The 23067-nt window shown below is 44.6% G+C and overlaps 2 protein-coding genes and 1 long non-coding RNA gene across 4 annotated transcripts in view; 1 reads left to right on the top strand and 2 right to left on the bottom strand.

Annotated features, from left to right (window-relative positions):
- Positions 1-9193, bottom strand: part of LOC309660118 — a 68357-nt gene extending 59164 nt beyond the window's left edge. Inside the window, exons 1-2 of the long non-coding RNA XR_014263168.1 lie at positions 8471-9193; positions 62-195 (exon numbers count right to left, since the gene is read on the bottom strand). This is a non-coding gene — a long non-coding RNA (uncharacterized lncRNA). The remainder of the gene's footprint in view (positions 1-61; positions 196-8470) is intronic.
- Positions 9194-9340: 147 nt separating this feature from the next.
- TRIM45 (tripartite motif containing 45) lies at positions 9341-18448 on the top strand. The gene is made up of 7 exons (XM_082458932.1): positions 9341-9394; positions 9844-10376; positions 12033-12766; positions 14006-14135; positions 14985-15099; positions 17172-17298; positions 18185-18448. The coding sequence occupies exons 2-7, from the start codon at positions 9889-9891 to the stop codon at positions 18331-18333; spliced, it is 1743 nt and encodes a 580-aa protein (XP_082315058.1). The 5' UTR covers positions 9341-9394; positions 9844-9888; the 3' UTR covers positions 18334-18448.
- TTF2 (transcription termination factor 2) overlaps positions 14003-23067 on the bottom strand; it is a 60576-nt gene continuing 51511 nt past the window's right edge. The window contains exon 25 of one of the 2 annotated variants that reach the window (XR_014262453.1): positions 14003-14116. The gene's annotated coding sequence lies outside the window, so the exon portion shown is untranslated. The remainder of the gene's footprint in view (positions 14117-23067) is intronic. The other variant, XR_014262454.1, reaches the window with a different exon arrangement.

Here is a 23067-nt window from a genome sequence, read left to right on the forward strand (position 1 = left end):
CTAGATACTGTGGATAGACATAGAATTTAATAGACAATAGTCCTTGCCCTCAAAGACTTACCATTTTGGTAGAGAATAAGCCATGAAGATATCTAGGGCAAACATATTCCAAACAAAGGGCCTCTTCCAAATCAAAATTTTCATGATTAATCTTGGAAGTTGACATGCTCATTAAATATAAATCACACAAGAATCCTAAGAGGAAAAAAAATAGCATATGTTAAATTATAATGCAACATTATAAAGAGTGCAAAGCATGACTTTTATGATCCATTCTCTAATATAACAGACTGAGCACTGCACAACTGCTGCTCTAATTTGAATCACGAGAATCATCACCAATCTCCAAATGTGCCATTTTCTTTATATTATTACTGATTTAATTTAATCATGTATATTTTATATAGATGACAAATTTATATGAGATATGATCACAAAGCATTTATCCACATTAATTTGTTTAATATAATGTATCAGATGCTTTTTAAAAGGTTAATGAGTTTTATTACATGATAAATATAGCAAAGGAATTTACACAAAGATACGAATAGAGTGTGCAATAATGTATAAATAGTCTAAGAATAGTTAATATTTATGCCAAACCAATTAAGATTGGGTGCAGCTTCCTGACTACAACAACTATAGAATGTCTGGGGTCATGGCAGAGAATTTGGTCAGATGATTAGGAGTCAAGTGAGAAGAGCCAGAAGATCTTGGATAAGACAGCGAAAATTTTTTTTCTGAAAAGGTAGGTAAGTAATAATGGAACTTAGTTCTTGTTTACTTCCAGTCTGACCTAAAAGCAGTTACACAAGGAGAGCCTCAAAGCTCAGATCATTCTAGCCATTGCATCGTACACCTCAAAGTTGAGGAGTTTCCCATTTATCAGAAAATATCCATTATAAGGGAGTATTTATACTTGCTAGATCTCACAATTAGAATCATCTCAGGGTACAGTGAATTTCTAGATGTAAATCAAAGCGCCAATAATGCAATGTGACCAAGTTCTACCTTCTATGTCTCTGTTCAAAATAAACAAGATAGAACAGCGTGCACTGTCCAAGCTTTACCAATAGCATAGCTTTTTATTGCAGCTACTTCCACTAGATGGCACTAAAGACTCAGGCTCTTGGAAAAAAAAAAATCAGAAAGCAAAAATGACCTACTGAAATAAACAATAAATTTCTCCAGTCATCTATCCTATCATTATGATCAATTTCCTAGAAAATAAACATGAATCTAGGCCATTTATTCATGTATGGAACATTTATTAAACCATACTATGTTTGAGACATGTGCCCAATGTTGGGAATGCAGAAATAAAACACTGTTCCTTGCTCTTAGTGTGGGAGGGGTGGGGTGTAGTGAGGGCAGAGGGCAGAAACAGACAAGCAAGTATAAAATTGAAATGCAGAATGTTAAAGACTTATTAGAGGTCATCACAGAGTACCACGGGTAGCACATAGGGCAGCACGTAATAAAGACTTGATCAATGAAGGATTCCTAGAGAAGCTGATGTCTGAAAACTGAGCTTTGACCAATGGGTAGGAATTAACTAGGCAAGGAGGATGATCACGGTGTCCTAAGCAGAGCAAGTAGCTTGTACAATCATAAAAGAGGCAGAAGCTCAGGGTGCATGCTGGGGTCAGGGTTGGGCAGTGCAAGAAATGAACTTGGCTGGGCTGGCAGACGTAGAGTCAAGCCCCTACTAGAAGATAATCTGCATGAGAGCAGGGATTTTTGCTTGTTCTACACAATGATAAATCCTGGCACAGAGTCAAAAGTCCCTCCCTTCACAGAATTGATTATTCTAGTGGAGAGCAAGCCACGAAGACATTTGGGGAAAACATATTCCAGGTGCTTAAATGATATTTGATGAATAAATGAAGGTACTGAATAGCCACTGAAGATCATGATCAAAATGTAGTTTCAGAAAGATCTCTAACAGGATTATAGCGAATGGATTGGAAATAGGGACACTAATTCGTAATCCAAACAAAGTATGATAAGAATTTGAAGTAAAGCAGGAAGAGCAGGGAGGGAGCTGCTCCCTGCAGTGGGGTGGTGCTTTCACCTCCAAATCCCACAACAACCAAGGGAGGATGAAAAGTTTTTTTTGTTTTTGTTTTTAAAGGGTGGAGGGGGGCTAAAGGGCCCTGGGAAATAACAACATTTAAAAGCCACATAGAGGAAGTAGTATACCGCAGGGAGAAAGAAAAGGAGTGATTAGAGGGGCAGGAAGAGGAGAGAAGATCAAGAAGAGTGTTATAGCAACCAAACAGGGGAAAGTTTCAAGAAGAAATTGTCAATGTCAAAAGCTATAGCAAATTCTATAGATAATAACTGAAAAGTATCCACTGGATACAGCAAGTGGGAAGTTATGAGAGACTTTGGCAACAGCAATTTCAGGGAATGGTGAGAGGAAAAGCCAGACTGTACTCTGTTTAGGAGTAAAATGTGAGGAGAAGAATTAGAGAAACAAGTGTAGACTATTCTTTTTAAGAGGCAGAGCAAAATCAGGAGCTCAAGACAGGTTGTAGGGTAGAAGAACAGAGTGAAGCATGGGTATGAGCTGAAAGAAAAATCCACCAGAAAGTATGATATCACTTACATGTGGAATCTGAAAAAGCCAAACTCATAGAAACAGACTAGAATGGTAGTTACTAGGGGTAGGTGGCAGGGGAAAATAGGAGATGGTGATCAAATGTACAAACTTCCAGTTATAAGAGGAATAAGTTCTGGGGATCTAATGTACAGCATGGTGACTACAGTTAACAGTAGTGTGTTGTATACTTGAAAGTTGCTAAGAGAGTGGATCTCAAATGTTCTCACCACAAAAAAGGAATGGTAATTATGTGTTATGATGCAGGTGTTAGCTAAGCTATGTTGGTAATCATTTTGTAATACATAAATGTATCAAATCAACAAGTTGTACACCTTAAACTTATACAATATTATATGTCAAATATATCTCAATGAAGTTAGAAAATTAAATTTAATTAAAAAAAAAAAGTATGAAGAGAGAGGAGGAGGAGGCAGTTGAGACTGGGCTTCAGAGCACAGATCTTAGGAGAAAGGACTGTCCTTGCTCTGAAATAAGGCAGGAGGAAGGATGGTGAGTGACAGAAACAGCTATAATGTTGAAAGGTAAGTCTGACATGGCTCTCTGGTTCACTTTCTATACACTCACTCCGTGGCTGGGGGTGATGATCAGGCATACTGTCTAATCCAGACCTGCCTGGTTTCCTGATGGGTCATCTTCCCTTCCTAGTCTTCTTGTCTTCGGTACATTCCCTGTCTTGGGCTACAGGAGTGGGCTGAAACTCCTTAGACACCTTAATGGACCTGCTCACTTACATCAGTCCCGTTCCTCTGATCCCATGACTCTGCACTTCCCTGTAACTATTTTCTGCCTGGGGTCCCCAGAAAGATGAAGCAGTATGTGAGCATGGAACAAAACACTAACTAACTCTGGGAAAGTAGAATCCTTAAACAATCCTCTCCCTTAATCTCACCCCATATCACTTATGGTCTGCATTATCCACAAAACTCTTGGTTGCAGGTCATCCCATTTGTTCTACTTTGAGATCATTTATTTGCCTCATCACTAATAAGTCTTCTTTAGATGTCTACTGTGTAGGCACAGGATTGGTTGCCAAGGGTTTTTCATCTCAATAGACAAAGAATGTATGTGTGTATGTGTATATATATGTATACATATATACATATATCAATACATGCATAATAAATAAAAACGTTTAATACCAGAATGTAGCACAAACTGAAAAGTGAAAAGTAGAGGCAGAAGAGCTATTGGAGTCAAATCTGGAGCTCTGAAATAACAGGGAAAGTTTCACGGAAGTAGTGTGAAGCAGCGTAACATAGAAGGAAGGGTATGTTTCAGAAATTGGTTGCATTTCTTTACACTAACAATGAAATATCAGAAAGGGAATGTAAAAAAAACAATATCTTTTAAAATGGCACCAAAAAAAAAAATTAAATACTTAGGAATAAACCTGACCAAGGAAGTGAAAGACTTATATGCTGAGAACCATAAATCATTAATACAGGATACTGAAAATGATTCAAAGAAATGGAAAGATATCCCATGCTCTTGGATGGGAAGAATTAATATTGTTAAAACGGCCATACTAGCCAAAGCAATCTACAGATATAATGCAATCCCTATCAAATTACCCATGACATTTTTCACAGAACTAGAACAAATAATCCTAAAATTTATATGGAACCATAAAAGACCCAGAATTGCCAGAGCAATCCTAGGGAAAAAAAACAAGGCTGGAGGCATAACCCTCCCAGACTTCAGACCATACTACAAAGCTACAATAATCAAAACAGCATGGTTAAAAAAAAAAAAAACCCCAGCATGGTACTGGCACAAAAACAGACATATGGATCAATGGAACAGAATAGAGAGCTCAGAAATAAACCCACACACCTACAGTCAATTAATCTTCAACAAAGGAGGCAAGAATACACAATGGGAAAAAGTCTCTTCAGTAAGTGGTGTTGGGAAAGTTGGACAGACACATGAAAATCAATGAAGTTAGAACATACCCTCACACCATATACAAAATAAACTCAAAATGGCTTAAAGACTTAAACATAAGACATGACACCTTAAAACTCCTAGAAGAGATCATAGGCAAAACATTCTCTGACATAAATCATACCAACGTTTTCTTAGATCAGTCTCCCAAGGCAACAGAAATAAAAACAAAAATAAACAAATGGGACCTAATCAAACTTACAAGTTTTTGCACAGCAAAGGAAACCATCAACAAAATGAAAAGACAACCTACGGAATGGGAGAAAATATTTGCAAATGATGCAACAGACAAGAGATTTCCAAATCTCTGTAATTTCCGAAGTATACAAACAGCTCATACAACTCAACAACAAAAAACAAACAACCCAATCAAAAGATGGGCAGAAGACCTAAATAAACATTTCTCCAAAGAAGAAAATGGCCAATAGGCACATGAAAAGATATTCAACACTGCTAATTATTAGATAAATGCAAATCAAAACTACAATGAGGTACCACCTCACACTGGTCAGAATGGCCATCATTAAAAAGTCTACAAATAACAAATGCTGAAGAGGGTGTGGAGAAAAGAGAATGCTCTTATACTGTTGGTGGAAATGTAAGTTGGTGCAGCCACTATGGAAAAACAGAATGAAAGTTCCTCAAAAAACTAAAAATAGAATTACCATATGATCCAGTAATCCTACTCCTGGGCATATATCCAGACAAAACTATAATGCAAAAAGATACATGCACCCCTATGTTCACAGCAGCACTATTCACAATAACCAAGACATGGAAACAACCTAAATGTCCACTGACAGATGAATGGATAAAGAAGATGCAGTACATATATATAATGCAATGGAATACTACTCAGCCATAAAAAAGAACGAAATAATGCCATTTGCAGCAACATGGATGGAACTAGAGATTATCATACTAAGTGAAGTAAGTCAGACAGAGAAAGACAAATACCATATGATATCACTTATATGTGGAATCTAAAATATGACACAAATGAACCTATCTACGAAACACAAACAGACTCACAGACATAAAGAACAGACTTGTGGTTGCCAAGAGGGAGGATAGGTTGGGGAGGGATGGGGAGGGATGGAGTGGGAGGTTGAAGTTAGCAGATGTAAGCTATTATATATAGAATGGATAAACAACCAGTTCCTACTGTATAACACAGGGAACTATATTCAATATCCTGTGATAAACCATAATGGAAAAGAATGTATATACATGTATAACTGAATCACTTTGCTCTACAGCAGAATTTAACACAACGTTGTAAAACAACTATACGTCAATAAAAAAAAGAAAAAGTCAATTAAAAAAAGAAGTGGGAGGAATTGGGAGATTGGGATTGACATATATACACTAATGATACTATGTATAAAATAGATAACTAATGAGAACCTACTGTATAGCACAGGGAACTCTACTCGATGCTCTGTGGTGACCTAAATGGGAAAGCCGAAAAAGAGGGGATATACGTATACGTATAGCTGATTCACTTTGCTGTACAGTAGAAACTAACACAACATTGTAAAGCAACTATACTCCAATAAAAATTAATTTAAAAAAAAGAAAAAGAGAAGGTACATTTAAATACTAAAGGTGGAAGAATTCTGAAGACAAAATTGGATAAGGCCAAGAAGTGTTCTTGGCAATGTTTAGGTAAACTAAAAGGCAAGTTTTATGGATCTGTTAAGGAATCCAGATTTTATCCTATGGGGATTGGGAGCTACTGAAGCTTTTAGAATGAAGACTGATTTGTATCATATTTTTACAATTAATTTGAAAAAACTGTATAAATTCAACTGAGAAAAAATGGAGGGCAGGAATAATTCAGAGGCTAGTCTAATACTTGAAGTAAGGGTGATAATGTCCTTATCATCAGAAAATTCTACACAGTAAGGTATTGGCAGTGGGGATGGAAAAAAACTGGTATCTGCCTGGATATGGAAAAAGAGAAAGGAGGCCAAGAGCACTATAAGGTTTCAAGCTGGAGAGAAGGGAGAAGGATGATATCCTTGAGAGAATAAAATAGGAAAATTCGAAGAGCAGCTTGGTGAATAAAGAAGCTCAATGAAGTTTAAGATATGCAGGGCTTAAGGTGATGGGGCCACATTTGAGCACAGGTTTATAACAGATGGCTGTAACCAAAGCTCAGGAGAGAGGTCAGTACTGAAAGTGTGAATCTGAGGATCATCTGCATAAGAAGAAAAGGTAAAGTGGAGGAAGGGGAACTAGTGAGGAAGGAGAACGTGAGAAGTAGTCCAGGAGACCAGAAGGCCAGGAGGGTATTTCAGAAGGAAAGGGGGAAAGCAAGTTTTAAGGATGAAGAAGTACATAACAGTGGTGAATACTAAAGAGACTAAGTGAGAAAAGGCCAGTGACATGGTCACTTGTGATCAACAAGAGAAATCTCAACAGGAAAGAGGAGTTAGTTTATTTGGGGGAGGAAAAAAATGGGCGGCGATGGTGATAATGAGAAGACCATGATGAAAGCAGAAAGTGAGATTACTCTTCTGAAATGTAGTGGTGAGTCACAAAGGTCAGTAAGTTGACAGGCAGCCTGGTCAAGGGAGGATTTGGTAGAAGAACATGCTAGTAAAGGATTGACTGAAAATGTAGGAATAGCAAGGTTTTGAGAAGGCAGGAAAGGTTGGAATCAAGAGCAAAAGTCCTGTGGGGTTAAACTTGGAATAGAAGAAAAGCAGTCAGGAGAGGTCTGAAAGGAGGTGTGATGAATCATAGATATTTTTAGTAAAAAGTGAGGGAGTTGCTTTTCTTAATTAAAGGCAGTTACCTGCTGAGTATATAAAGGATTCAATGCTTAAGAAGCTGGAAAAGGAAAGGGTAGAGAGGTGGTTGGGCTAGAATCTTAAACATGGCGTCATAAGACAGAGTTCAAGTCTCAGATGTGTTACCTTGGGCTGGCCACCAAACTTGAGGCTTTTCTCAGAGAGTTGTTAAAAGATTAAGTAAGATAATAAACATGTAAATTATAAAGCACTTCTTAAACAAGAGAAGCTTGGAACATCTACCATAGGAAATATGATAGAGCATGAATAAGAGATGAAGCAAAGCATGACCGGGCATCAGGGAGGGTTGAGGTGAAGTTCAGAGCAAGAATATATAGCAAACCCAAGTCTGCACAGTTTTTGTGACTCATCCCAGCATACTGGAGAGGAGAAAGCAGATTCTGAGCCAGTAGGTATGGAGAAGGGCAAGAAGCTGAAGAAATCTAGGTAAGGACTATTTTAAGACCTTTGTAGGCATGCTTACTTTTGGAAATTACATGTAATTTACATATAAAAGTGGCATTTGACTCACTGACATGTTATATTTTGGATATGGCCAAACATTTCAATTTTTATTTTATAGTTTCTTTTCATATTTCAGAGTCAAGTTTTTGTTCGTTTGTTTCAGATTCCATATTTCTTAAAGCTTAGGCTCCAGGCTCTGTGCCTACAGCACGAAATGGATAATGAAGACATCAATGAGACAGTTGCCCATTGGGTCCAAATCAAGTAGGGAAAGTCATTAACAAAGCAAGCAGTGAGATAGATAATCAGACATCCTACACTGGCTTAAGAGGCTAAGGAGAACAAGTGGAGGGTAAGGAGCCACAGTGTTACCATTTCTGTAATTCTAGAGATACAGGTCCTAGATCCCAGGTGTAGCAAATCCCCCATAAGGCCAAATCAGGAGACTCGTAAGGACACTATAAGAAGACAAAGAAACTGTGAAGGAAAGAGTGCCTGATGTGTTCATCTTCCCATTAGTTTGTGAGCCCACAAAGGACTTATCCCTCTTTGACATCTTCCACTATCCCATTGTGACCGGTCACGGGCTGCCCCTGATTGAGAAAAACAGCGGACAAACTTGCCCTGCTTCTCTTACACAAAACTGTAGAATTCTGGATGACAAACAACCCCTTAGCCATCTGCACCTCTGGCCCCGACGGACGAAACACCGGCTTCTCCAGCCCCAGGGAATCTGGAGTCGAGCTCCCGGGCGCTGGCCGAACGAAGGCAACGCTACACCTGGGTTCAACAGTCTCCCTGCCGCGTCCTCATAACCAGTCTGGCCCGGAAAATGCCAGGAGCCGGCAAGCCGCTTCTAGAAGCTCTGGTAACCAGCACGCTAGGCCTCGGTGACTCCTTAACTAAAATAAGCTGGGAGGCCCAGAGAGGAACTCGCAGGCTCTCAGCCGCGCCGAGGAAAAAACGCCAACCGCTGGGTCCGAGAGCTCGGGAACCAGGAAAACTCCTCCTGCTTCAACTCCCAGCAAGCCCTGGGCAGAGCTCGGCACCACCTGACAGCGCCACCCACCAATGAGAGGGCGCAGGCTGGGTTGGTGGGACCAATCCGAGGGCGCAAAGGAGGCCGTCCCCGTGGCACGTCAGCGCGGCTTTTTAAGTGGTACTCTGGCCTCTCTGGTCGCCACAGCCGTAGAGAGGGGGACAGTCGCCGTGAAATGGTGACGCTGGCTATACTATGCCGCTCACTCCTAGCTTTACTCTTTTTCTCCTCCGAGGCCCAAGCCCTCAGGCCGCCCCGCCTCAGGCCCTTAGTTTGATCCCGCCCCTCCCCGGAGAGGACAGGCAAAGATGTGGAATTTCCAAAGCTTATTGGATGCAGATGGTGTCACTCTGGAGGGTGGCGGGGCCCGCAGCGGCGAGGGCCGCCCCTCTCGGACGGTGATTGGGCTCGCCTGAGTAGCCCCGGGCTGGGATTGGTGCGAGGAGGGGCCAGGGCCGTCGGGCACCTTGGACCTAAGGGTGGGGAGGCGGTGGCAACCGAGGAGCCGGCGGGGTCTCGCAGGTCCTTCGTCCGCCGCGTGCCTTCTGCGGAGGGCCCAGTGAAGGGAAGGAGTGGGAGGCGCCCCCTACCTCATCACGCGGGGTTGGGGGTGGCACTTGTCGTGTGTCGGCCGCGGGACCAGTGGGGCGGGCGGTGGGAGGTGGCTGGTAGTGGAGGGTGATGGAGGTGCAGGGGTTCTGGAGTCGACAGCAGGACTAGCTGGAGACCTAAATCTGGAAGCGCTTCCGGGGAGGAGGACTTGGGGGAGACAGAGGAGGGCGTGGGCGTGTCTGGTATGGGATGCCTTGCAAAGGAGGGGGCCTTGCTGAGATCTGTGGGTGGTTCCTTTGAGGAATCCTTTTCTTCCTTTTTGCCCTTTGATTTGCCAAAGGGAGAGTCCCCATGGTCTCTGTTCAAGTTTTGGAAACTTTCTCTTTGGGTGGGCCTAATCACATACTACTTCATTATAGAACTGCCCAGGGCCTTTTCTCATACTGAGCACAAACGTAGGGAATATGGCAGAAAAGAGGAAGCCGCTGCTGGGCTTCGTGGGCAAACTCCCCAGTGGGACCACACCTGGAAACTCAGGCAAGACTCGCTGCCCTTTGTGCATGGGGCTTTTCAAAGCCCCCAGGCTCTTGCCTTGTTTGCACACAGTTTGCACCACCTGTCTGGAGCAGCTGGAACCCTTCTCAGTAGTGGACATCCGAGGGGGAGACTCTGACACAAGCTCTGAGGGGTCAGTATTCCAGGAACTCAAGCCACGCACTCTGCAGCCGCAGATTGGCATCCTCTGTCCGGTATGTGATGCTCAGGTGGACCTGCCCACGGGTGGAGTGAAGGCTTTAACCATAGACCACCTGGCCATGAATGATGTGATGCTGGAGAGTCTGCGTGGGGAAGGCCAGGGCCTGGTGTGTGACCTGTGCAGCGACAGGGAAGTGGAGAAGAGGTGTCAGACCTGCAAAGCCAATCTCTGCCACTTCTGCTGCCAGGCTCATAGGTAAAGATGGGATAACCCACCTGGTGTGGCTTAAGAACGGAGTACAAAGAGGTGTCAAGACAGAGAAATAACCTTGATGAGCAGATGGAAAGGAAAGCTTGAATTCCATGGAAGGTCAGAGAGCAATATACAATGTGATTACAGATATTCCAGAACAGTAGTTAACTCCTGCAGCCTTTATATAATACCCATGATAATTATAGCATCAAAGGTTTGCAGAGTCCTTTTCAGTTTACAAAGCACTTTTACACTTTCCTTGGATCATCAATCATTTGTATAGTGAATAATTGTATTGGGTGCTAGAGAAAGTGAATGAGTATAATAACAAAGCCCGTGCCCTCGATCTCATTTGATCCTTGCAACTCATAGAAAAGCAGGCAATGTTTTCATCCCTATTTATTATTTGAGGAAACTGAAGCTCAGCAATATGTGATTTGCCAAGGTCCCATAGCTGGTAAGTAGTGTATAACAGAACTGAATTTAAAATCCAGATCTGACTGCCTTCTATGCTCTTGCTACTAATCTCTGCTGCCTTCCCAGTATAAGGTGCTGATTGGTGGGGCCCAACCTCAGCCTTTGCCTTGTACCCTAGTGTTACTCTGGAACTTGGTGAGGTGGGCTGGTAGGTGCATATTGGGGTGCAGATTATGTCTTTTAGGGTGTTTGGTGAACAGTTTGTCACATAAATCACTTTGTCCCTTTCAGACCCCCTTCCCCCATTCCAGAACATCACAATGTAAGATGGCCAAGGTTTTAGGATTAGCCTACCGTAGTTTTTAAGTTCTGCCTTCCATGTGTTTTCTGGCCTTACCAACAGAATAAGTTAGTAGTCTTCAGTATTTCTATTTTTAACTTGTAATTAGGACGACTTTGCTGCCAGCTAAACAGCTGACCCTATTTTGTCTACAGCCACTCTTCTGGTGCCGGAATAGGCATGTAAGCTTGATGTTGCTATAATGCTAACGGGGAAAATCTGAACAGTTACCATGGTTTCCTAAGGATTTCCCTGAATCTCTAGAGGGCTACAGAAAAGGGGAATTAAAAGAGAGGTTTGATTTTACTGACCACTGATTTTGCTCTCTCTAATAATGTTGATGACTCTTGTTGAGGAAAATTCTAGCTTGCTGCTTTGGGTGACGTAGGCACTAGTCAAAGGACATGCTTTACCAGAGTGTTAGGTGGAAGCTGAGGGAGACTGTCGTGGCCAGCTAGCTGCTTTTTAATTGCCTGAGGTTTATTGCTGTGCCATCTGGCACAGGTCTGGTCTCTTGCTGCTGGGTCTCCACTGTGCTCTCCCCTCTAGCTTCCTGCAGGAGTAGGCTGTGGCTCTTGCCTAAACTTGACAAATTAATTCTTTGGGGAAAGTTCCAGGATGTAGCCTTAGCATTGCAACCTCTGGCAAAGTCAGATGCCGAGCCAGAGAGCCCTAGCCTACTGTCATTTAATCCTATACAGCAGCCCCTTCAGGTAGGTATTATCCCCACGATACAGAAGAGGAACTGGAATCCGAGAGGGTCATGCGGTTAGTAAGAGGTTAGAATGAGGAACCGAACCCAGATTTGTTGGACTTCAGAGCCCGTGCTCTTAAAACTGCCGGACTGTTTCCCTAGTAGAGTTGTGCCCTCACTTCCCGTTCCCGACTCTGTTTGCCCCCAGGCGGCAGAAGAAGACGACTTACCATACCATGGTGGACCTGAAAGACCTGAAAGGCTACAGCCAGACGGGGAAACCCATTCCGTGCCCTGCCCACCCCGCGGAGGAGCTGAGAGGGTTCTGCGAGCTCTGCGACCAGCCCGTGTGCCGGGACTGCGTGGCGGGGGAGCACCGGGAGCATCCCTGCGAGCTCACCAGCAGCGCCGTCCACAAGCACGGGGACTCCGTGCGGGAGCTCCTCAAAGGCACCCAGCCCCACGTGGAGGCCCTGGAGAAGGCCCTGGCACAGATCGAAGGGACCAACGGCGCCCTGCAGGAACGGGTGGAGGCCGTGGCCGCCGACGTCCGCACCTTCTCCGAGGGCTACATCAGGGCCATCGAGGAGCATCGGGACAAGCTGCTGAAGCAGCTGGAGGACATCCGGATCCAGAAGGAAAGCTCCCTGCAGCTGCAGAAGGCACAGCTGGAGCAGCTGCTGGCAGACATGCGGACCGGAGTGGAGTTCACCGAGCGCTTGCTGACCAGTGGCTCCGACCTGGAGATCCTCATCACCAAAGGGGTGGTCATGGAACGGCTCACGAAGTTGAACAAAGTGGCATATAGTGCCCGTCCTGGAGTGAACGAGAAGATCACCTTCTCTCCTAAGGAGAAAGCAGGCCTGTGCCGTGGCTATGAAGTTTATGGGGCCATCAGTACCAAAGAGGTCGATCCAGCCAAATGTGTCCTTCAAGGGGAAGGTAGGAAGGCATTTGCCACTGGCACTGAGAGGACAGTGGACAGGACGTGGTGTTAAAGACATGTGGCTTTTTCAGCCATGGCCTTCATTTAGCTAGGGAGAGAGACATACGGATCCAATGGATGGTGACCCCTCCCTTGTCCTTTTCTTTCTGATGTGTTCTGGTCAGGGTACAGTTAAGATCCCTACAGGGGTGAAGCTTGACCCTTTTCCAGTAGAGAAAAGTAGTAACTACCAAGGAACTCAAGGATCATGCTGTTTCTCTCAGATGACAGGACAGAGGCAGTGTCCATAGGAGATAACAGCATAGACCTCAGGGCAGGGCAGAATCCTGCCTGTTCGGAGAGGATGGCTGGGACCTAGTTCTGAAGAGAGTCGCTGAGGAGCGAGGAGGACAGGATTGTGGTTTGCTTTCTTCCATGCCCTCTGTGGTTCATGTAAGCCACATGTTGGCATTTGAAAGAATATGGTAGGCATTTCAGTCAGTAGAGGGGAAAAACGATTTCTTTTGACCACCTTGTTCTCTTCCTGAAGGAAGCACATTGATCAAACATATATTTCACAGATCAGTCCTCACAGGAAGACTCTATTCTAGAGTCATCCTAACTGGCACAGGAATTCTTACCTGTTCGGAGGTCACAGATCCCTTTGAGAATGATCTCTCCCCAAGGAACACCCATTAATTTGGGCAACAATTTCAGGAGATTCTTAGACCCTTCATAAGGCCTCATAGTAGTTCACGAACCCCAGGTTATGAAGCCTGTTTCATCTGACTTCTGGACCAGAGGCTGTAGCTATTGAATATGCCCCCAACACCATGGCACAGCTACCACGCTGTGGAGGACTTCACAGCATGAAGAGTCGCAGGTGGTCACCCTGTACCCCCTGCCTCTTCCAGCAGGATCTGCAGCTCAGGGTAGTTTGGGGTTACCAGCCTCTCTCACGGTGTCCAGAGGTTTTTTCTCTGAATACATACATCAAGCCTGAGTATTTTCAAAGCTTCCTTAAGGCTGAAATTAAGGTCCAGGATCCTATATGATCCAAGAGCAGCTGCTGGCTGAGACAGAAGCAGGCTCACCGGGAGCAACTCCCAAGAGGTATGCCGGGAGAGAAAAGAAAGGGAGGAAACTGGAAACACAACTTTTTGTTCTAAAGAGAAAAAGCAAGATGGTGTCTGATCTGGGGATACAGTCACCGAAGTTGGCCTTTGAGGTGAGGATGGAGTGTTTATCTTCCGCAGATCTCCACAGAGCCCGCGAGAAACAGACAGCCTCTTTCACCGTCATTTGTAAGGACGCAGCAGGAGAGAGCATGGGCAGGGGAGGAGAGAACATTCAAGTCGCAGTAGTCCCTAAAGATAAGAAAGACAGGTTTGTATTATACACTCAGGCGTCACAGATAATGAGCGGTGATGCAACTGGAAACCCGAGGTCCTTTGTAGTAGTGGGGCTGTAACGGCAGTAGTTCCAGCCTACCTCCCCATGATGCCATTGAAAAGTGCAATAGGACCAAGTGGACCAGATGTGTTTCCTTGTGTGGGTTTTAGGCCTGTATTCAGTTCTCTCCCAAAGGTCTGATCTGCCCCTCAGACTGTCTTCATCCCAAGCTTCGAATAGACTGAAAAATATTCCGTGTTAGACTGAATGGCGCCCTTCTCAAAATTCAGCCTTACTTTGCTATTAAATTGTGCTGGGAGCAAAGTTATACATCTCTGGAATTAGAGGAGGGAGGAGGGAGGATGAAGAGCAGGAGGGTACAACAGAAGCTGACGGGAGAGAACACAGTGACGCTTTCAAGGAATTCACCAGAACATCAGATTAAATCAGCATTTATGTTGCTTACCTTCTGTTGTAAAATTAATTTCCGAGACAAGTAGAAGATACATCCTGCTTGGGGGACATTTAAAATTAATAGTGGATTTATGGTGTAGAGCAGGGGTCCCCAACCACGTTAGGAACCAGGCCGCACAGCAGGAGGTGAGCGGCAGGCAAGCGAGCGAAGCTTCATCTGCCGCTCCCCATCACTCCCCATCACTCGCATTACCGCCTGAACCCTTCCCCTCGCCACCGCATCCGTGGAAAAATTGTCTTCCACAAAACTAGTCCCTGGTGCCAAAAAGGTTGGGGACCGCTGGTGTAGAGTTTACATCCTAAAATAGTGGGTAACTGAAGCAGGCTTGTGAGAATGAGTGGTATCTTTGAACTCTCCCCTCCATCCAGTCCAGTCAAAACGATGGTCCACGATAACAAGGATGGGACATACTATGTTTCCTATACCCCCAAGGAACCTGGCATCTACACTGTGTTCGTCTGTGTCAAGGAACAACACGTGCAGGTGAGTGAGACCTTACCTGTGCTTCCCTGACCTCCTTTCACCCTGGCCTCCCTGGGTTTTGTCATCTTAGGACGTGGATACATTTCTCACAGGATCAGCTGTATAGAGGGCTTGAACAGGATTCTCTTTTTTCTTACTTCGCCTCACTTTAGAAATGGCCCAGATTTTGCAGCTCTTTTTCTTACGAGAGGATGCTGGTGACCATAAGAACTCTCTATCCCTACTTTACCTCCTGGAAGTTGTGCTTGTATTTTATCATTCTCCCAGTTAGTTTGTTGGAATTCTTAATTTGGGAAAGATGCCTTGATCACAGAGGGGCCAATCTACCAGCGGACAAGCATACACACGTTCGAGCAGTATAATCTAGCTCAGGATTTTCCAGCTTTTTCAGACTATGACCAGACATGGACTTACTGGAACACCATTGGGAAAGTTATACCCTCTCTTCTTGACTGACCAGTCATCTGTCTGCCTAACCATCTGCCCAGATAATTCTCTACTCTGTTTATATGTATATGCTTGTCTGTTACCTCCACAGATACATGTAACGCTTTCTGGTTTAGAGATTATGAATTTTTAAAAATTGGGTAATACTCAACATGTCCAGCAGAATCTCTGCTGACATTCGAGCTGTCAGAGGTTTCCCCCAACCAGAAATCAACACTGATAGGGACAATAAAACACCATAGAGCATCATGATGTGTTAGGCTTGTGGTCTGTGCCCTAGGAAGACTCATTCAATAGCCACTTGTTGCTTGCCTAATTACAGGATGTCAGACGGGTTAAGTATTGTTTTTTTTTTTAATTTTTAAAATTTATTTATTATTTATTTATAAATTTATTTATTTATTTTGGCTGCATTGGGTCCTTGTTGCTGCGTGCGGTCTTTCTCTAGTTGTGGTGAGTGGGGGCTACTCCTCATTTTGGTACGCAGGCCTCTCATCGCAGTGGCTTCTCCCATTGTGGAGCGCGGGCTCTAGGCATGCGGGCTTTGGTAGCCGTGGCACGCAGGCTCAGTAGTTGTGGCGCGCGGACTCAGTAGTTGTGGCACACGGGCCCAGCCGCTCCGTGGCATGTGGGATCCTCCCGGACCAGGGCTCGAACCCGTGTCCCCTGCGTTGGCAGGCGGACTCCCAACCACTGCGCCACCAGGGAAGCCCGGGTTAGGTGTTTTTACAAACATTATTTCACTTTTCCTCCAAATCACTGAGGCATAAGGATCATCATCCAACTGGACTGAGAAAACAAACTTGCCACAATACACAGTACCTGTGTGGCAAAATCATAATTTGAACCCATAGCTTTGAACTCCAGGTTGTTTTTAAAATAGATTGTAAACTCTTTAAAGGCAGAGAGATTTAACATTTGAAAGGCTTCTAAGGTGCCAGCCTCTCTGCTTTGTGCTTTTGCAGAATGTGTGGTTCTCATGCAGGGATAGGCACATAGCAACACTTATTAAATATTTACTGTTTAACATAGGGTCGAAATTAGAGAATGGAAGTTATCCTTGAAGGAAAAGAGGCAGGAGAGTTTCTAATCTGAGAATTATTAACCACAGGCTCTTAACCTTCCTCGCTTCCATCTATCTTCACCAACCCAGAGTGAGGAGATGGGTAAACAGTTGTGTCCAGGATGGAGGGATGGAAGGAGAGGAGCTGGTTCAGTATGTGAGCGGAGGGGGTGTGTGGCTGAGAAATTGGAGGAAGGACCACAGATGTCCTCACCTTGTGGTTGTGTGCTCTGTAGTTACCCAGGCTTGCTCAGGAATGGAGGAGATAGAGACCAAGGTCAGTGACGTGAAAGCACAGTTGGGTTTCCTAGTGTGTCAGGTGGTCTGCATGCTGGGAGAGCAGCACGGATTCCTTGACTCCCCGCTCACTGCATTTGTATCTGGCCCCGTGCAGCTCAGCACCCAGCTGGTTGCTGTCCCCCAGTCGCTGTCTCCCTCCTGCTGTCCTCGTCCCTCCGGGGACAGGCCCTGCGGCTTACACTCCGTTTAGTATGTGTGACGCTCAGCACACCCCTGTTGACTCACAAGGTGCTGTTCTTTGCTCTTGGTCTGAACACTGAAGGGCTCACCATTCACTGTGACCGTGAGGAAACGGCACCGCTCACACCCAGGTGTGTTTCACTGCTGCACGTTCTGCTCCAGCGGAGGCCAGAAGACTGCTCGCTGCGCGTGTGGAGGCACCATGCCAGGTAAGGGGAACCAGTCGCTCCTGAAAGCCCTCGCTCTCCCTCTGCTGCTGTCTCCCGGCGGCGGGATCAACTACCACAGCGACCAGCTTCGGGGTGTTCAGACTTAGGCTTTGTTTCCAGGAAGGTAGTCTGTGCATATAAATATATCACAGTTCTAAAAGTTTCATTTAAAGCTTCTTCGTTCTGGAAACTGAAATAGCAAGCTGCAAAGTTCTGAGTTTTTTAGTTTTGATACACTTCACCAATCCTAGGAGCCCTGTGCTTCTCCTAGAATGCTCGATTTCAGCCTGTACCCTTTCCAACAGCCTGAGCAGTATCAAAGATGTAAACCCGCTCCATTCCTTTTAAAACCTTACAGAAATTCCAAACAAGGCAGCGATGGGAGAACAGATGAATAAATTAACTGAACCAGGTCTGGCTCTTTTCTTGGGGGAAGGGAGGCTGGGCAAGAGGGTCAGCTCAGGCAAGAGATCTAATTATTTTCAGTATTCTGTGGTGTCCTTACTCTAATGGTGGGCCTTAAGATAGGCTCTTGTAAACTTTAATATAAACACTTCAGGATCTATTTTATTTCCACCACTCTGCCCTTCCCTTTTATCTAGATTATGTTACAGTTAAAATCCAAACCAGTTCTTCTCCTTGAGTTAGCAGAGTGTTAAAATAACACTCTTCTTAGAACTTCAGCTAACGTGAATTGATTTGCTGTCATCAGTCTTGAGAGTTCTTCTGACTACAGAGGCGTCGAATAGCTTGTTCCTCTCGCTGGGTTTTTATTAGACGTTTTCACGTCCATGAGTCTGAATGTCGCCAGGAGCATTAATTTCCATGGTAACCGCTGGACTTTCCTCTAATGGTGGTTCTCCCCTCTTCTCTTTGAACCATGCAGGTGGGTACCTAGGCTGTGGCCACGGACACAAAGGCCACCCGGGGCGCCCCCACTGGTCGTGCTGTGGGAAGTTTACCGAAAAGTCGGAATGCACGTGGGCAGGTGGGCAGAGCGCAGCACGGAGTCTACTGAGGACGGTGGCCCTCTGACGGCTTCCTGGGTCTGTGGTCACAGCTGCGGCCAGCACGGCTTCAGATCACCAGCGGACCCCTGACCTTAATTCTGAAGAAACTGATAGAATTAAAAACAAAGTGCCTTAAGTTATACCCTCGAGTCCAAGTCCCTTTTTGTGAGTTACTCACTGATTGTACGTGCAGGTGGTCGAGCACCAGAGACCACACTACGTTTCTCTTCTTCTTGGCCAAAGGTCTTTGCAGGGAGGGGAGGCAGTCAGCTGTCTGGTTAAAGTTAATACCAGATGGTGCCCCTCATTAGTGTCCTTTTAAAACATATATACTGTAGTCCAGTAGGAGAGCGGCTGTACAAAATGGCTAAAATAGATTTTAGAATCATACGGTGTGTATCTTAGTTCATCTTCAAAAGCAGACAGATCTTTGAAACTAGCGGTTGTTAATCAAAGCTGGCTTTATAGGAGGAGTATAATGTATGCACTCCTGTTTTAAAACAGTATCAGTGTGTGCATGTTTTTGTATGACTAAGCCCATTCATCGTAAGTCTAATAAACTCGTTAGAAATAATGTACTCTCGTAGACTAGCAATATAGTATGTAGATGTGATCTCAGTTGTAAACAGAAAAATCTAATTGAATAAACTCCGTATCACCCCCTCAAAAAAAAAAATGTCCTTTCTGTACCAAGGAGGCTCCCTTCTGTTTTGTACAGACATGGAGGTACCCATGCCATTGGAACTTAGTGCTCACAGGGGTAATTTAGTTCCTCACTTTTTGATGTATAACTTTCTTATTTCTCCCAGAGCTACGTGTTTAGATATTTCCCTCAGAGAATAAAAACCTCCTTTCCTCATATCCACTTGCTGCTAGCACACTTTAAATGGATTATAATGTGATATTGCTGTTTAGGTGGAGGTCCGCCACTTCCCCTCTACACCACGTTCATCTCATAACCCCAGAGCCTAGAAGATTACTGTTTGGTCAGGGGCAGACACATAGTCAGTAAATAAAGGGGAATGCTGTTGAAATAGGACCTCATAAATTCCTTGCAGATGTACTCATGCCAGGCGATCCAGATACCTTCATCCTCCTCACATCTCTCACCCTCTTTGTCTTTTAAAGAACCGTCTTCAGTTTTGTCTGTATACCTAGGAAGTTAACTAGAAGCTTTGACTCCTAGAGCATGCCTGCTTAACTGAAGAGAATTCTTGGGAGAGGAGGTACACAGCACTGGTGCCCTAGCCCTGCCGTGGTCTTCACTGTATATAGTTTGTGTATTCTTCTGGGACACTTGATTTCTTATACAGCAAAAACTCAGCATGTATTAAATATAATTATTAAAATCTGCAATGTAAGATCCATTAAGAAGTGACTCATTGGAATGGTGAATTGGGTCAGGCAAAGGAAGTGAAATAATTAGACAAAACACACTGTCAGGTCATCCTGGAAAAATTTCCTCCTTAAGGCTGATAGACATGAGCTACGTTGTAGCTGTAAATACAAAGATATTTACTATATTTTCTCCCTTTTCTGGAAAGATTCCCTTCAGCCCTCTCTCTGACCAAAATCTGATATTCCCAGAACTCCCTGATGGCCCTGTAACCCTCTGAAATTATTATTTGCTCCTCCTCACTCCTTATAATCACTGGGCCCAGAGGTCAGGTAGGAGTCCTTTAGCTCAGCACTGCTGCTTTGAGATCAGTGGTTATCAACTGATGTTGTGAATTTGTCCCCCAAGGATGTTCAGTAAAGTCTCAGACATTTTTCCTTGCCACAGCTGGGGGCAGGGTGCCACTAGCATCTCTTGGGTAGAAGTCAGAAATGCTGCTTATGCCCAGTTCGGGCCAGCTTCCCACAATGAAGAATTATTCCGTCCAAAGTGTTAATAGCGCTGCTGTCGAGAAATCCCGTTCTAGATCATTATTCCTCCTCCTTTAAAAATGGCCAGCCTTGAAGCTCAGGCTTTTATGCAAGCTGTTACCCCTACGTGGTTCAGCCCTCCACAGAGCCCCGAGTCATTTCCCCCTTTTCCTTGAAGATTTTAGCACCAAACTTGCTGCTACTCCAGTACTACTCCTCATCAGTCTTAGAATAATTCAATATCCACGAAGACATCTTAACTCCATGACTCTAATGTTCTTGTTTCCCTCACCCAGCAGTCAGTCATACCCTAGACCTTGATTCCAGCTGCTCCCTCTGCATAATCTCAATTTCAAGCATCCTGCAACCACGACCTCCCATCTTTCCAGCTCACCCACGTGACTCTACTAATTCTTCTGCCTCCCTGGAATCCCCAGTGCAGTGACCACCTTCCCACTGTTCCCTTCCCCCGCCTCGTGTCCTTTCCTTCATCCTCACTCAGTTTAGACTCTACAGAGCATCATCACGCCCTTGCATGTAGTCTCCCTCTGTCCTCTTTGCCTGGCAAAACCCCAGATTAGATCCAGATCTCCATCTAACCCAACTGAATGATCCTGGCGAAAAACACAAAGGTATGATGACTAGTCTCCCTTTAAATCTATGACCACTGATCTTGATGGGCTCTTAGCATTGCCCAGTAGTCTGACATCTCTCTAGTCCATTTATTCTCCACTCTCCTAGACAATTATATTTCCTACTTTCTTCTCAAATTGCAATTTGTACTCCACTTCCCCTCTCCACTTATGATCTTGCTTCCTATTTCACCAAGAAAACGAAAGAATTCAGAAGAGAATTTCCTGACCTTCCCACCATATCTACAAATCTACCTATATGCCTATCAAAAGCAAACTTTTATATGAGCTCTCATTCCATCTCTACAACCCAGGAACGTTGCTCCAGTAATTTCCCCCTCTACTGGATGGCTAATTTCAGAAAATAAACATGCTACAATATTCCGTATCTTAAAAAACAAATTTCCCTTGATTTTTGTATGAGACTTCTAGGGCTGCCATATAGAATACCACAGACTGGGTGGTTTGAACAACAGAAATTTCTTTTCTCACAGTTCTGGAGGCTGGAAGTCCAAGGCGCCAGTGGGGTTGGTTTCTCGTGAGGCCTCTCCCTGGCTTGCAGATGGCCACCTTCTCCTGTGTCATCACGTGGCCTTTTTTCTGCACATGCATCCCTGATGTCTCTTCTTATTAAGACACCAGTCCTACTGAATTAGGGTTCACCCATATGATCTCATTTAACCTTAATTATCTCCTTAAAGGCCCTGTCTCCAAATACAGTCACCCTGGGGGCTAGGACTTCAATCTATGAATTTGCGGGGAACACAGATCAGTCCATAACAATTTTTTTCATCCCCCTCTGACAGCTGCTCCATTTTTCTGCTTCCCTTTAAAAAGACCTCAAAAAAAAAATTGTTTGCTATCTCTACTTCCCCTCCTTGAATTCTCTCTTGGATCTAATCCAGTCTTTAATCCTCACCACTCCACTGAAACAGCTCTTGTAAAGGTCACCTGTAATATCCATGTTATGGAATCCAATGGTCAGTTCTTGATCTTTATCCTCTTTGACCTATCAACAGCATTTAACACAGCTGATCACTTTCCCCTCCAAGAAAGATGTTCTTCACTTGGTTTATCTGGCATCACTCTTCTTTTTTTAAAAAATTTATTTATTTATTTATTTATTTATTTTTGGCTGCGTTGGGTCTTCATTGCTGTGCACGGGCTTTCTCTAGTTGCGGCGAGCGGTGGCTACTCTTTGTTGCAGTGCACGGGCTTCTCACTGCGGTGGCTTCTCTTGTTGTGGTTGTGGAGCACAGGTTCTAGGTGCGTGGCTTCAGTAGTTGTGGCACGAGGGCTCAGTAGTTGTGGCTCATGGGCTCTAGAGCACAGGCTCAGTAGCTGTGGTGCACGGGCTTAGTTGCTCCATGACATGTGGGATCTTCCCAGACCAGGGATTGAACCCGTGTCCCCTGCACTGGCAGGTGGATTCTTATCCACTGCGCCACCAGGGAAGTCCCGCATCACTCTTCTTAATCACTTATCTCATTGACTTCCTTTCTCTAGTTCCTCATCTCTCCAGTCTCTACACATTTAAGAGCTCCAAGGATTAGTTCCTGCATTCTTATCTTCCCCCCACTTCCTAGGTGATTTCATCCTCTCATGAGTTTAAGTACCTTTTATACACTGATGACTCCTAAATTTATCTCCAGCTCCAAACTCCATATGATTATATCCAAGAGCTTACTTAACATCTCCACTTGGATGTATCATACGCACCTCATCTTTAAGATGTCCAAAACAGAACTCTCAATTTCCAATTCTCACTGCCGAACTGACCACCAGCACCCAAAGTGTTTTTCCTGCAGTCTTCTCCAGCTCTTTGAAAGGAAAGTCCAAATCCACTCCTACAGGGGGTGGAGCCAGTCACCTTGGAAACATCCTTAACTCCCCTCTCAGGCAGTCCAATCCACTGGCAAATCCTATCTGCCATCCCTTCAAAATACATCTGCTGAGCACTGCTCTCTGCCTACACTGCTAACCACACTGGTCTGAGATGCCATGATTTCTCACCTGGACTTTTGCAATGGCCTTCTAACTAGTCTCTCTGCTTTCACTCTCAACTGTCTACAGTCTATTCTCCACCCAACAGTCCCTTTAAAATACATCAGATCGTGTCACTCGTCTTGCTCGACAACCTCCAAAGCCTCCCATCTTACTCAGAACAGCCTTTACATCAGCATCTAAGACCCTGCAGGACCTGGATCCTCGCTCTTCTCTCTTTCCTACCCATCCCCCCCACCCCCATCACTCTATTCCAG

The sequence above is a fragment of the Balaenoptera physalus genome (genome assembly GCF_965194825.1).
Source record: "Balaenoptera physalus genome assembly, chromosome: 1".
Classification (NCBI taxonomy): domain Eukaryota; kingdom Metazoa; phylum Chordata; class Mammalia; order Artiodactyla; family Balaenopteridae; genus Balaenoptera; species Balaenoptera physalus.

Excerpts from the sequence above, each read along its gene's own strand:
- TRIM45 (XM_082458932.1), top strand. The coding sequence starts at position 9,889 with ATGGCAGAAAAGAGGAAGCCGCTGCTGGGCTTCGTGGGCAAACTCCCC. Across the intron at positions 14,136-14,984 it reads CCTAAAGATAAGAAAGACAG|TCCAGTCAAAACGATGGTCC; the intron begins GTTTGTATTATA and ends CCCTCCATCCAG. Across the intron at positions 17,299-18,184 it reads GTGTGGAGGCACCATGCCAG|GTGGGTACCTAGGCTGTGGC; the intron begins GTAAGGGGAACC and ends TGAACCATGCAG.